At 33.8% G+C, this 16,355-nt stretch overlaps 1 protein-coding gene across 3 annotated transcripts in view; it reads left to right on the forward strand.

Annotated features, from left to right (window-relative positions):
* Positions 1-16,355, forward strand: part of LRP1B (LDL receptor related protein 1B) — a 1,910,203-nt gene that overhangs the window by 1,691,928 nt on the left and 201,920 nt on the right. For all 3 annotated transcript variants that reach the window (XM_034954060.3, XM_034954061.3, XM_003822825.6), the window contains exons 64-66: positions 4,305-4,421; positions 4,535-4,654; positions 6,361-6,480. In XM_034954060.3, the coding sequence (XP_034809951.2) occupies positions 4,305-4,421; positions 4,535-4,654; positions 6,361-6,480 (357 nt within the window). The remainder of the gene's footprint in view (positions 1-4,304; positions 4,422-4,534; positions 4,655-6,360; positions 6,481-16,355) is intronic.

Consider the following 16,355-nt stretch of genomic DNA (forward strand, 5'->3'; position numbering starts at 1 on the left):
GGCACTGATGTCTAAAAGACATCTGTTATCTGAGAGCTTCTCTATGATCCTTGTTTTGATTAAATACTAATATCTAAATTTTTTTAATTGACAAGTAAATTTCTACATATTTAAGGTATGCAACATGATGTTATCATATATGTATACATTGTGGAATGGCAAAATTAAGGTATTTAACATATGCATTACATCACATACTTAGCTTTTTTGTGATGAGAATACTTAAAATCTATTCTCTTAGCAATTTTCAAGTGTGCAATGTGCTGCTTTTAACCATAGTCAACAAGATGTACAATAGATCTCTTGAAGTAATTTTTTCCATCCCTAACTGAAATTTTATGTCTTTTGAACAATGTCTTCCTAATCTCCCCAATCTCCAGCCTCTGGTAACCATCATTTTATTCTCTGTCTCTATGAGTTTGACTTTCTTAGAGTCTACATATAAGTGAGATCACGTGGTATTTGTCTTTCTTTGCCTGGCTGGTATGACATAAAATAATGTCCTCCAGGTTCATCCATGCTGTCACAAATAACAGGATTTCCTATTGTAAAATACTGAATATTATTCCCTCATGTATATATACCACACTTTATTTATTCATTCATCCATTGATGGACACTGTGGTTGATTTCATATATTGGTTACTGTGAATAAACCTGCAGCAAACAAGTGAATGCAAATAGTGTTACAACATAATGATTTTATTTCCTTTGGATATACAGGCATAACTTATTTTATTGTGCTGTACTTTACTGCGCTTTGCAGATATTGTATTTTTCACAAATGGAAGGTTTATGACAAGGCTGCATCAATCTTGTCTATTGGTGACATTTTTCAACAGCATGTGGTCACTTTGTCTCTCTTTCACAATGTGGTAATTCTCACACTAGTTCAATTTTTTTCATTACTATTATTATATTTGTTTTGGTGATACGATCAGTATTCTTTGACATTATTAATACTATTGTAATTGTTTTGGAACACCACAGAGCATACCCATAAAAGACAACAAACTTAACTGATAAATATTGTGTATGTTCTGGCTGCCTACCAACCCACTGTTCCCTCTCTCTCTCCCTGTCCTTGGGCCTCCTTTTTCCCTAAGCACAACAATACTAAAATTAGGTCAACTAATAGCCCACAATGGTCTCTAAGTGTTCCAGCGAAAGGAAGAATTTCATGTCTCTCACTTTCAATCAAAAGCTAGAAATTATTAAGCTTAGTGAAAAAGGCATCTCAAAACACAAGATATACCAAAAGCTACGCTTCTTGTACCAGTCGGCAAAATTATGAATGCAAAGGAAAAGTTATTATAAGAAAATAAAAATGCTACTCCAGCGAACACATGATCAGACAGTACAGATGCCTTCTTGCTAATGTGAAGAAACTTTCAGTGGTCAGGATAGAAGATGAAGCCATCCACAACAGTTCCTTAAGCCAAAGCCTAATCCAGAGCAAGGCCCTACCTAACTCTTATTTAATTTTGTACAGTTTTTTTAAACATAATGCCATTGCACACTTAATAGACTACAGTATAGTGTAAACATAACTTTTATATGTACTAGGAAACCAAAAAAAAAAGTATGACATGCTTTATTGTGATATTTGCTTTATTGTGGTGATCTGGAACTGAACCTCCAATATCTTCTAGGTATGCCTGTGTATATCTAGTAGTGGGATTGCTGGACCGTATGGTCACTACATTTTTAGTCTTTTGAGAAACCTGCATACTGTTACCCAAAATAGCTGTACTAATTTACATTTCTACCAATGAAATACAAGAGTTTTCTTTTCTTCACATCATTGCTAACACTTATATTTCTCCTTTTTTTACAATGCCTAACTTAACAGGTATAAGGTGATATCTGATTGTGGTTTTATTTGCATTTTCCTGATAATTAGTGATGTTGAGTATTTTTTAATATACCAGTTGGCCATTTGTATAATGTTTTAAAGAAATGCCTATTCAAGTCCTCAGCTCATTTTTCAGTGAGTTTTTTTTCTTACTATTGAATATTCTTTATATATTTTGGATATTAACCCATTAGCAGATGTACTGTTTGCAAATATTTTCTTCCATTTCATAGATTGTCTCTTTACTCTGTTGTTTCTTTTTTTGTACATAAGTTTTTTAATTTGGTGTAATTCCATTTGTCTGTGTTTGCTTTTGTTGCCTATGTTTTTGGAGTCATATCCAAACAGTTTTTACCCACACTAATATCATGGAACTTTCCCTCTATATTTTATTTTAGTAGTCTTAAATGTTTTTGTTGGTTACATTATCTCTGTGAGCTTTCTTTTAGTAGAGCAAATAGGCTTTTACTTGTAGTTGATGGGTTAACAGCTTTGAATATCTGTAGGAATGACACTTTGCTTGAGAGTCATGGTGAGGTAGAAAATTATATGCAAGAGTCTATGGAACATTTAGATTTCACTTTCGGGTAGATGCATCATCAATACCTGCAGACAATAAGAGATGCTGACAATACTTATAACATCACCTAAGAAGACAGGAAAGCCTCATCCCACGGTCCCATACTTGCAAGCTTACATAATGTTATTTATATAAATGTAGTTAAGAGCAATGCATCAAAATTCTCTGGCATCACAAATTTGTAATAATGTTTCTTATAATACTCTAGTACACTTAAGATTATTCTAGAGACAGAGTTGAAGGTCAGATGGGCTTCCAAGTTATTTCAAAGCATTCCTTTAATAGTTGCAACCTTTTTCTGGTGGAGGGTTGTTTCGAAAGCAAAGGAGTATTAGAGAAAATTGTATACAAAGCAAAATGAAATAGAGGAAAGGCACATGCTTAAAGTATGAGATAATTGTGTCATTCAGTTTAAACATTTAGTATTATTAATTAACAAAATGTTATAGATTGGAAGCAAATAACTTTCAACATTTTAGAACTCTCTTATTTCTATGGAAGCAGACCATATATAGAGTTATTTTTTAAAGAACGTTTAAATTTTTATTTAATATTGTAATTATAAAAGCATAATTTATTTCTCAAAAAAGTTTAAAATGCTATTTATTAGTGTTTGATTCACTGATTTGAGCTAATAAAGATAATATTAACCTCAAAATCAGTAATATGCATTAAAATCATTAGTCAAAAGATAAGTGTTTTATTGCAAACAACATAGTAGATTTGAATTCAGAGTCTGACACTTAAAAGTTGTGCATCCTTAGGTGAATTATTCATATTCAGTAAATTTAGTTTACTCATTGCTAAAATAGTAATGCCAAAATGAGAATGTTATGGCGAGATTAAATTAGTAACTGTATGTGAAGGGGTCTAGCCCAGTGCCTGATACATAGTAGATCCTCAGATCCTGCCTTATTATTATTATTCCCAGATAATATGATAAGATAAAATGCATTATCACTCAGGAGTCATTTGTTATAATATACGTATAGTATATAAAATATTTACTATTTATAAGATATTGTTCTCTTGTATAATAATCGGATTATAGGGATGAATATCGATAAATCTGATTTAAAATGTGATAGATATAGAAAACATTTGCTTTACGTTGTGCTGGAGAATATGTATCCTGGGCCAGGTGCAGTGACTCACGCCTGTAATCCCAAAACTTGGTGCCCGAGGGGGGGCAGATCAGCTGAGGTCTGGAGTTCGAGACCAGCCTGGCCAACATGGTGAAACCCTATCTCTACTAAAAATACAAAAAATTAGCCAGGTGTGATGGTGGGCGCCTGTAATCCCAGCTACTTGGGTGGCTGAGGCAGTAGAATTGCTTGGACATGGGAGACAGAGGTTGCAGTGAGCCAAGATTGCACCGCTGCACTCCAGACTGGGCGACAGAGCAAGACTCTGTCTCAGAAGAAAAAAAAAAGAGAGAGAGAATATGTATTGTGGACAAATCATACACACCATAGGCCACCAAATGATCAAGGAGAAATGATTTCTTAAAAGATGATATTGGAATAACAGTTTTTGTTACAATAAATTTCATTCTGCAACTTAACCTCTCAATATCATTTCATTAAAATGAGAAGACTTTTATATGTTTTTTAAATTTTTTAAAAAATATATTTATACGTTATTAATTCCTATCTTCTAAAGTATGGCTTATTAAATGTTATCTGGAGGTCATCTGAGTTGCTCCAAGTATAGCTAAACATTTGAATCTAATAGCTATCGAGATGAGAGACATTCGCATTGTATTCCAGGATATATTTATTATAGTAAATATCTTGAATGTCAGAAACTCTGTTTAAGAAGTTGTGAGGTAAGATTACCATTCCACAATATCTATGCTTTCTCCCCTAGCTGAATTTAAATGTCAGCCAGGCCGATTTCAGTGTGGGACTGGACTCTGTGCTCTACCAGCTTTCATCTGTGATGGAGAGAATGATTGTGGAGACAATTCTGATGAACTCAACTGTGGTAGGTGATTAAATTCCTAACTAATGAACATAAGTCTAATTTTCAACTGATTATGTCTGTGTGATTTTAATTCAGACACAAATTTTCTCTCTCTCTCTCCTTCTATGTTCTAGACACACATGTCTGCCTGTCAGGTCAATTCAAATGTACCAAGAACCAGAAATGTATCCCAGTAAACTTAAGATGTAATGGGCAAGATGACTGTGGTGATGAGGAAGATGAAAGAGACTGTCGTAAGTCACCTCAAAATACTCTGTCTTGTCTTAACTTTGACTCCTAAAATAAGTCTAAAAATTAGTACTATACTTCATAAATTCATATGATGTAGATAAACTGAAAAGAAATTATGGTCAAATAATTAGAAATAGGTGCCAACTGGGATAGAAGCTCTAAATAAAAATATAGAGAAAATGAAAATATGGGCAAGTTTACTTTAAAATCTACCTGTAAATTATGACAAACATGAACAACATTCATCCATCCACATCATCCTTAAGAGAAGCATCAAATAAAACATGGCAGTTGATTATGTTTTTTAAATTTATTTTTGCCCATATTAAGTAGATACAAGTAATTTACTTCTGTGATTAATCAGTTTCTTGAAATTAAGTTATTTTTAATTAGAGAGTGTTTTCTCCATGAAATACATGTTGCACTCATGAAGAGACATATAAAATCTGGGCAAAATAGTCTAACAAAAATTTAACTTCTACAAAATTCTAAATATTGCTCCATTTAACATATCTTAACAAACTATTTGAAAGAATAATAGTAAAATATTTTGTTTCTTTTCATCTCATATTTCCATCTTCCATCAAAATTCAAATTACGTTAAATGGAAGGCAAAACTGTTTATACCATATACATATATATATGCATATAGGCTGGCATGCACATGCTTGCACGCACACTCACACATGCAGATTATGTGACTAATGGAGCACCTGTCAAGTTTCAGGGTTTCAGCAGAACTGCTGTCAACATTTCTGTTTTGCTGAGTTTTATTGTATTCCTCAAAAACTTTTATCACTAAATAATGTGCACTCATCCAGCAATTTGATTAAGATGATGCATTCAGAATAAAGTCAGTACCAGTTCTTTATGGTTAGCCATTCTAGAAGCTCATCCATTAAACTGTCTAGGATTTGTGATGCAGTTTACAGTCTAAGTTGGATGTTCACTTCCCTCAAAAACTCAACACAGGCCGGGTGCAGTGGCTTATGCCTGTAATCCCAGCACTTTAGGAGGCCGAGGTGGGTGGATCACCTGAGGTCAGGAGTTCGAGATGAGCCTGGCCAACATGGTGAAACCCTGTCTCTAATAAAAATACAAAAATTAGCTGGGTGCAGTGGCAGGTGCCTATAATCCCAGCTACTTGGGAGGCTGAGGCAGGAAAATCACTTGATTCTGGAAGGTGGAGGTTGCAGTGAGCCAAGACTGTGTCACTGAACTCCAGCCTGGACAACAGAGCAAGACTCCACGTATATGTAAAACTCAACACAATTCCTAGACAGTTTGATAAACTTTGTACTGTTTATTTCCTTATTCACTTAATGCCTTCCAATTTTAGTATTTTTCAGTTTACAAAAATGTATACCTATGAATTCTTATTTTTTTCTGGAAAAAAACTTATTTTGAAAGTCCCTGAATTCTTAATTCTTAAAATTAGTATTCAAATATCTAATCAACAGTTTTTTGAAAACTCTGATATTTATCAGTGTATCACTGCAAAAATACGTTTTCTTTAATTTTACTGGAGAGGATATCAGGAGTATCTCAAAAGGAATTAAAAGTTAAAATTCCTCACCTTCAGAGTCCTATTAATTTAAAGACAATACATTTTTCGATAAACTGTCTTAAACATTTGTCTGTAAAATTTGCTTTTAATAAATAAATATGTTCTCCAAAGCTACATTTTAATGGCAGTTTTCTTTCTAAGCTGAAAACAGCTGTTCTCCAGACTATTTCCAGTGTAAGACTACGAAGCATTGCATTTCCAAGCTGTGGGTTTGTGACAAGGATCCAGACTGTGCAGATGCATCAGACGAGGCCAACTGCGGTGAGTGTCTGTGACTCTGGGTCTTATCTCTCCGTATTTGGGTCATCATCTGCGACAACCACAGTTAAACAAATTTGAACACAATTCTTTTGAAACTAAGGTCTTACCTGAAAAGGTTTTGTCTCTGTGTTCACAGATTCATAAAAACTTAGGTTAGCTACTTTACAAAAAGCCTGGAGTGATAAGATGGAAGAGTAAGTATTCCTTAATATAACCCAGAACTTTATAAAACATAGACCAAAGAGGTAGAATAAGACCATTATCTTCTTATATTAGAGTATGCACATGATGGCATTAACATTTAGTGAACAGAAATAAGGAAACACTATACTCATATCATTCTAGAATTCATTTTTTTTTTGCTTAAATCCCTAAGATTCTGTAGTTATTCAATGATATTGTATGTCATTCTTTAATACAATACAGTGTGAAAAAAGATAATAAAAAGCATCTGTTCCATATTAGTAGATGACAGTGATCATTTCAGTCAGCATTTGCTTTTGAAACATTAATATTTTCACTTAAAATAATTTTATTTACAATAATTATATCTTAATTGTTATCGCAGAAATGGAGAATATATTTATTTTGTTTAATGTATTTGATTCTATGTTAAAGCTGTTAACACTGAGACAGAAATCAAGAGTATTTGCTATGTGTAATTCATTTGATCAGCATTTATTAACATTAATTGAGCCTGTTCTGTAGACAAATATGCCAATTTGGCATTGTTGGATAAGCAAAAAGCATTTCATCTAGTAATTGGTTAGAAAAGACAAAGTTTGTCCAAACTGGATAGGACTCCCAGACTTCACAGAAGTATGTTAAATGCATTTGCTAGATTCCACAGTACTTTCATTGAACTTTTATGGGGAAAATGAAAGTAATGAAAAACCTTTAAGTGCTCTGAAATTTCATTTATATTGAACAACACTTATGAGCTACATGTGTAAGTGCTGGCAATAATAACATGTCTTTAAGTGATTTTCCTAATACTATCTTGTTATAATTGGGTCTTTAGAATATGCAACCAGTGTAGCTTACCACAGTATCATAAAACTACCATTTACCACTTTGTAGAATTTGTTTTCATAATCAATTCACAAAGCCTCAAACTGCATTCGTCACCAATTTGTCCATAGCAATTACCAAGGAGTTTTGTGGGCTACTTTATATTACTAGCTAATTTGCTCTATTGTCTTTTGCATTTTCACTTATGAAACCAAAGTGGAATAATGACTTGTTAACTCTGAACAATTTCTGGACTGGAGTGTTATTTCTGTATTTTCCTCTCCTTCCTTTTCCTCACGTTAGCATGATTTGACTCTGTTTTGGTAGATTATATGCTTCAAATAGATTATTATCAATCACCCTAGTAACAACAATACCTAACATTTAGTTGATGGTAACCATATGGCCCGAGAAATATGTTAAAAGCTTTAGAGTGATTATCTTACTTAATCTCTTTATTACCCCTATTTCATTGATAAGGAAAGTGGGCACAAAGAGGTTCTGTAACTTGTCTAAATTCCCATAGCTAGCAAGTCCTGTAACTGGGATGTGTCAAATAACAGGGTTATTTGACACCAAAGCATCTGCTTTGAACCTCTGTGGATATAGCATAAATACACTTCATTCTTTCCATATAAAGAGAAAAAATATATTTAAATGTTTTCAGTAGTGAGGTTATATAGGATTCTCCCAGCCACTAGTATTGCCGTAAGTTCTAGACCAGTGTGTGTATATACACACACACACACACACACACACACACACACACATACATACACATACATACATACAGAGGGACAAGGATGGAGGGTGGTCATCTGATTTGAGTTACACAATTTTATTGTGCACAGGTGCTAATTAACGTAAAGAAAATTCTATGTCATATCTTAGTACAGCATTTCACACCCCTTATTTTTGAAAGGGATAAGTGGCCACTTTGTTCCCTTTTCTTTTGTCCTCAATAAATATAGAAATGTTACATATTTATGCTAATTATTTTAACACTCCCTGGGATGATTCTCCTTCTGCTGTTTTTATTGAATGGGAAAGAAACAGAACACTTTGCAAAGGTTCACCGGGTTCACCGTGTTATGCCAAGTCCTTATCGTTTGACTCAGTTATGTGTCTTTATGGCTAAGAACAGATCTTGTCTAGAAGCATGGGTGTGTTTCACTATTTCACATGTCCCATGTCCTCAGGGCTTAGCAGGATGTAGAGTAGGATTGCATTAAGAGTGGCATGAGTGTCTAACCTATTCCCTCTTGCAGGATCTCTATTTAGAATCCATTTTTATTTCAGTTTGTGTCCATACTTTTCTTAACCCATGCTACATTCAAGGGGAAATTCTCTTATGCTCTTGGAGTTCACCTAGTTGTTACCTCTTACTTCTGAGCACCAATATTTGTATTTATCTATAGTTCCATTATCAATTGGATATTTCATTTCTAAAGTCCGAACATTGTAGTTTGTTCTACCTTGACATATTCTAATTTAAATAACTTGTTTTGTTTTTATTTAAATTATGTAAAGAAAACAATGTAGAAGCAAGAGAAAGAGAGAGAAGCACTATGAAAAAAATGAAGCAGAGTAACTTAACACATACAAAATATACATATAATGTGGGGAATTAAAATAATCATTGTAAATATTTTTTTAATTCTATATTTATATTTACTGAAATACCATGTTTATTGAATTTAGCCTGGTATAATTTTTTGGGTCTACGAGTACTCACAATTTTGACAACGAATATTCAATCTATGGAAAAATTATACGCTAATCTCTAATTTAAGGAGCCTTTGAATAGATGTAAATTAAATATAGTTTAGGAGACCAGGCTTAATAATTTAGTCTTGGTGAGACTTTGGATATAAATTTTAAAAATTAAATTAAATCTATAACTTCCCATTTTATTAACGCCTAGTTTTTGAGATGGCGAAATTTATGAATCTGTAAAAATATACATTTGGCACATTTAGATTAAATTACTAAAGGTCTTTAAAGAACATCTTGGAGCTCCATTTTTGTGTATGTAAAGAGTTAAATCTATGCTAGCCTCGTATTCATGACTTTTGTGAGTTGTTAATAGTTCATATAAAATCACTTCTATTTACTCGAAGGTGTCTGCTCTTTTAAACTTTATACCAAGGGAAAAACAAGCTTTTAAAAATGTACATAAATACAGTTATATTAGACTGTAGAGGCTGACTGCTCTTGTAGGGCTGTTGCACTGCTTATTACAAGCTTGGGCAAACACCAGATTTGAATGTCTGACCAAAATAAGTAGAATATCCCAATTGTAGCAGCTCCAGAGTATTTATTTGGAATTTCAACTTCAAACTTTTTTCACCTTCAGCCTACTCTCTCCTATTTCAAAAACTAATAGAATATTTAAGAATTTGACAGACTGTGCTAGATTCACATGTCTGCTTAGTAATCAGAGTTGTAACTTTTCTAAAATTTGATTCATAAGATGATATTAGAATCTGGATCTTTCTATTATGTTCTCTCTCCCCAGTTTACAGTTTAGATTCTTAGTTCTCTGAATGCCTCTAAAATATTTTCTGTTTTTATCAGTTATTTTCTGTTTGGTCTCTAGTGGTCAACTCTGCACTCATGCCCCAGCTTTCTAGCCCCCACCTTTGCTCTGCCATATCACTCCTCTCTGTCGTCTTGCTTTCTGCTTATTTTCCTGCATCCTTTCATCTAATCTAGAATTCTGAGTTATCAAAAAGATTCTTGCCTCTAAGTTGATTCAGCCTCATTTGCTGCTTTTGTGCAATCTCAGTTTATAACCTGCTGTTTGGCTAATGATCTTTAATTAATGTGTTAGCTATAATCACACTAACTAGGGCTTGTGAAGAGAACGTGAACTTTTTACGGTATCTTTGTATTTTCCGCAACCTGGCTTTCCCAACATGACACTGAGAACATTCAACTCAAAAGACAGAACCTATCAACATGTGCTTTTATTTTCCTTTAAATATGTGATCAGGAAATTTGAAACAGACTACTCAAGCTACAGTTATAAGCTTACATTTATAAGTTATAAGCTACGGTTATAAGCTTATAAGCTGCAGTTAAGCTATATATAGCTATAAGCTATACAGTTCTAAGCTATACAGTTATAGCTATAAGCTATAAGTATTCTTATACCTTATAACTCTTTTTTCCTAAAGTTAAAGCAAGTACATGTTAAATTATAAAATATTTCAGGCTGGGAGTGGTGGCTCATGCCTGTAATCCCAGCACTTTGGGAGGCCAAGGCAGGAAGATTGCTTGAGTCAAGGAGTTTAAGACCAGCCTGGGCATCATAGTGAGATCCCATCTCTACAAAAAAATATATTTAAAAATTAGCACCTGTAGTGTCAGCTCCTCTGGAGGCTGAGGCTGGAGGGTCAGTTAAACCCAGGAGATTGATGCTGCAGTGAACCATGGTTGCACCTGTACTGTAGCCTAGGTGACAGACACAGACCCTATCTCAGAAAAAACAAACAATCAAAAAGAAATATTTCACACATATAGACTTGTTATATAACAAGTATCATGTTATGTAAGTTATATAACAAATATGTTCTATTTTTAATGGTTTTTAAAATTTGGTATAAGATATCTCTGTTAAAACATTTAAATTTCTACAATAACAACTAACGTCCACCTCTTCCCTTTCCCCCTTCTTCCCACTGTCCTGAAGTGATCATGTATTATTCACATTTATTATTTTTTACTTGTACTACGTAATTATACAACTATGTAAATATGCATATATGCAAATCTATCTATTCTATGTAGATATACTTTATAAATATACTTCCATTTAGAATAACATTTAGAAATTGTTTGTTGCATGATTTCAAGATAACCTATGGGGGAAAAGCTTTGTGCTTTTATATACAGTAAAGATAATGTACTTAAATTTTGTATCTTGGAAAATGGTCCACACTTACAAATATTTTGTTAGGACATCTGTGTAGTATTTTTAATCAGTATTTCCCAAATTTAAATGTGGATTATAAATACATGTACTATATTTTCACTAGCAAACAGATTATCTGAACATCCTCAGTGCCCCTATCCTGTGTGGCTGTGACTTGTGAATGAAGCGGGTGTGCTGGGAGGTGTTGAGGGAGCTGCTGGGAGACAGATTTTGAATTTTCTAACATATGGCATCACAGTATCTCTCTATCTAGGTGTTTAGAAGCATGGGATTATGTGCCTTCATGTTAGCAGCTGGAAAGGAGAAAGGGCCCTCTATCCACACAGTCTCTGGAACCTCATTCGTCTCTAATGGGGGTTGGTCTGATCTGCACTCTGTGCTCTAATCTGACTGTGAAGTGCAGGCATCCTCACTCACGCACTGTGGGTTTCGCTCTCTTCAAGTCTTTATTCTTGATGAGCTGCTGCTTAATCTTACGTTGCTGTTGATATATGACACTCGTTGAGCCAAGATCCTTACAGAAGCACATGATCCTGTAAACCTCCCAGGTCCTGGGAGAAGCCAGGAATACTGCCTCAAGCTTATACTTCTAACTTCTACCCACTTTTAATATCACAAAATAACTCCTGAATATTTAAAAATGTTGTGTGCATCCAGTATTGTTTCCCCTAGAAGCTTGGCCTTTTCCCATGGTAAATCCAGGTGAGTGTGACACTTCTCTTTCCAGTGTCTTGGTCCATCCCATATCAATCTGTCTTGAGAATATGTGCAGCTGATCTTTCTACAACTTTCCCTTCTTTTTTTCTTTTCACAATCTCACAGGATCCAGAAGGGAACTTTACATTTCTCTACCTGCCTGAAAAAAACTTCTGGTTAATATCTTACTCATTTTTGAGATGACGCTTTCTCTACTTCTCACACTGGCAATTAAAAAAAAAAAAAAAGACTGTGAGCAGTATAATATAGGAGAGAGAGAAATGAAAACCATATTGCTTTACTGCTTTCCATTTCTTGGCATTCTATACTTATTTGATCCCAGATGAATTGTAAAATAGCAATTAATGACATTCTGTGGAATCACTATTTCTCAGGATATACCTTGAACATTTTGTCTGGTATGTATGTGTGACTGGTGTCTGTTGATTGATTTTCAAACTAATTCTAAAACTTTAAAAAAATACATAGCTCGATCTTGCTTCTTTGAAATCATGATGTGTACATACGCTATTATCCTTTTCAATGGAAGCTTTCAAAAATAATTTAACTTCTGGTATATTTCTAAACTTTTAAAATAGCTGTAATGAAAATAAGTATATTTTTCTACAAACTTGGTAGGGTGGGGAACTTATTTTCTATGTGTAAAGCAGCTTCTGTTAATTCAGTAAGACTTTTTGTACTATTATTAGATCACTACATTTTATGGTAAAATTTTTGATATATCATGTGTTTTTCTTTCATCCATTTATTTGTTTTGCCAAATTTAATCTTTTCCTCTTTTCTGCTAATGATTTTTTGTATGTGTGAATGTATTTGTGTGTGTATATTTGGGTGTGTGTGTGTGTGAGAGAGAGAGAGAGAAAGAAAGAGAGTGTGTATGTGAGAGAGAGCCCGCATAATGGCATTTATTTTGCATTGAAATGTTTTGGTTCCAATAGAACCGTTGAAGGAGAGCCTATCTGTATGAATGGGACCAGGAAATTGTCCTCTAGCTTTTATAGGAGAAATGAATGACTACATGGGAGTCACTAAATAGTCTAAGTGGAATGAACATATTAGGTTTTTCATAGCTTTCATCCAATGCCTTTGGTAACTTTTGTGCATTGACTCTCCACCAAAAGGATATGCAATTATTCATTGATGTTTCTTTCTGTTTTTTTTTCTGTCTTAACAATAACAGGAAACTGTGAGATTTAAATTTTGTTGAACAAAGCTAAAAAGGAGCCTACACAATGAGTCAGGAGGCATGCCAAATATTCTAGACTCTGGATTGATAGGTAGCAAAAGCCGTAAGAGAAATAGCTTTTTGCCCAGTGGGGATTATAATTGAGTTTGAAAAGAAGGGAAATGCCGTATTTGCTTTAATTAGAAATCTAAATTGATGCAGTTGAACTTTTTAAAAGGAATTGAGTCAGGAATTTAATATTCTGTTATATTTTTGTTTGAAAAACTCATCTTTGTAATGCTGCTTTTCTCGTCCTTTGCCAAGTATATTCAGTTCTCTAAAACTACATATATACAAAACTAGTTGCAGATTTTTAGTAGTATGTGAAAAAAATCAGAGTTAAATACTTTATAGAAAAAAACAAAATATGTAAGAAATATGGAGATTTAAAAGTTCTACCTCTTTTGGCCTACCTTTGGAACAAAAATGTTTGTCTTTGTTTTAGATTATAAACTTCTGTTTTGCAGATTCTGTTGAAATATCTTTTGGGCTGGCAATTTCCATGGAGAATATTCTAGCATTTGTAATTTTAGCTATTACTCAGTTTTGCTTAGTACCATGCCTATATGATTGATTATGCTTTGTGTTAGTGATCAAAAATAAGTACAATGAAAGATTCTAATGTTTTTTCTCAACACCAATACCCAGTAATTCATCATATATAGAAAATATATTTTTTTACCCCTTAAAAAAACCTTACACTTATGCTTATATGTTAACATCAGTTTGAAGATCCAAATGGTGTTAGATTTCGCTATGAAAAAGGCTGTTTTCAGCCAATAACACTTGGACATAATATAATGATAACAAAAGACACGTAGTTATTACTGTGGCATTTATTGGTTTGTGATCTGAGTATACTAAACAGAGGGGTATAGTTGATGATTCTGATGTCCAATCAATCTTAAATTTAATGCTTAGAATGCAAGCTGTCTGGCTTAGGTTTTTCATATAATTAGGCCACCAGTCATGTGCTCAGTGGTCATGTGGAAAATAATGAAAGTAGGGAGTGAAGAAGTGGTGCAGAATTTAGTTTTAAAATAACTGTCACCTCTTGTTGGGTTACTGGTGTGAGAATAAGTTACTGTAGATTCTTATTATCCTTTGAAATATTACCTCTCTAATTAATATTTTTATTTCTCCAAAATCTTGAGAGAAATTATTTTTAATTCCTCAGAAATCTTCATAAGAAATTATCTTTGATCAAGAGTAGAAGTTACTTGAAAACTATTATTCGGCCGGGTATGGTGGCTCACACCTGTAATCCCAGCATTTCGGGAGGCTGAAGTGGATGGATCACCTGAGGTCAGGAGTTCAAGACCAGCCTGGTCAACATGGTGAAACCCCGTCTGTACTAAAAATACAAAAATTAGCTGGGCATGGTGGCACTTGCCTGCAATCCCAGCTACTCGGGAGGCTGAGGCAGGAGAATCGTTTGAACCCAGGAGGCGGAGGTTGCAGTGAGCAGAGATCGCAGCACTACACTCCAGCCTGGGTGACAGAGTGAGATTCCATCTCAAAATGAAAAAAAATAAATAAAAGAAAGAAAGAAACTATTACTATTCAAGGGCCATAGAAATAGAGTAGAGAACAGATCTTCCCTGAGACCTAAGGTTTCTCACTCCCATGGATCATATCATCCATATGATTGCACTTCCTTTCTCAATTCTATGTCCTAAGACAGAGACACACACCCAGTATTTAAATGTTCCTTTTTGATATACCCTTGCATTTTGACTGATATTTGAGAAAAAAAAAAGAAGAAAAAAAAACCAGAAGAAATATAAAGTGATACTATTTATTGAAATTAAAGTAGTTCTAATGTTTTCAAAACTATATTTCGATTAATAGTGTTTATAGTATGTGAACTGTATGTTTTACTCAGGCAATCAGGTCTCTGATTTAAACTTATAATTTATATTTAAACTAAATTAATAAAAAGTTACAGAATATGTGCCTATGTACAATAATTTGTTATTAGTCATTTTGTTGTAAGTGTAAATATAAAATATAAAGTTAATGCATATTGTTTTAGTTCATTAAAATCAACTCTTTGGAAGTGGTGTGCTAACAATTCGTATTAAATGCTGAGCGGCAGGCTCAATGAAAATTCCATATCAGAACTCTGGAAATTTATTTTTAAATATTAGAAATTATTTACCATTTTTTAAATTAATTAAACTATTGCAAGTATAACATCTGTCAGGCACAGTGGCTCGCGCTTGTACTTCTAGCATTTTGGGAGGCTGAGGCAGGCAGATCACCTAATGTCAGGAGTTCAAGACCAGCCTGGTCAACATGGCGAAACCCAGTCTCTACTAAAAATACAAAAATTCGCTGGGCATGGTGATGTGCGCCTGTAATCCAAGCTATTCGGGAGACTGAGACAGAAGAATTGTTGCGCCCAGGAGGCAGTGGTTGCAGTGAGCCAAGATTGCACCCCTGCACTCCAGCCGGGGCAACAGAGCAAGACTCTGCCTCAAAAAAATAAAAAAGTATAACATCTGTTTCAACTTGTTGGAGACACTTCTAAAGTTTTAATCTAATTTCCTCTATTACCAAGTAAATTGTATTGACAAAAATGTCTCATAACACTTAGTAGCATATATGGCTTTAGGATTTTCATTCTGAACATTATTAGATTAAAAGTTTTAAATCAAGTGTAGAATCTGTTTCTATTTTAATCTTCTTGGTAATTAGTTTCTGAATCCCAACTACAAAAAAGAGTCAGGAAATCCAATATATTACCTAATTTCAATTAATCACAGTTTTGCTATATAAGGATCACACAGGTATGTCTGTCAGCCATTATATCTGTGTATCAGGATGTTAGATAGCTTATACAAATATTTCTAGCTGCTTCTTAAAATTGTCCATAGATGATGGGTTGCTGGAATACTTTGTAAATCTCTGTTAGAAGTTCTTCAGATGAAGTTAGTGCTGTTGGAATTAGCATACACCCAGTCCTATAATGAGTTCTACTTC

Source organism: Pan paniscus, chromosome 13, assembly GCF_029289425.2.
Source record: "Pan paniscus chromosome 13, NHGRI_mPanPan1-v2.0_pri, whole genome shotgun sequence".
Taxonomy (NCBI): Eukaryota; Metazoa; Chordata; class Mammalia; order Primates; family Hominidae; genus Pan; species Pan paniscus.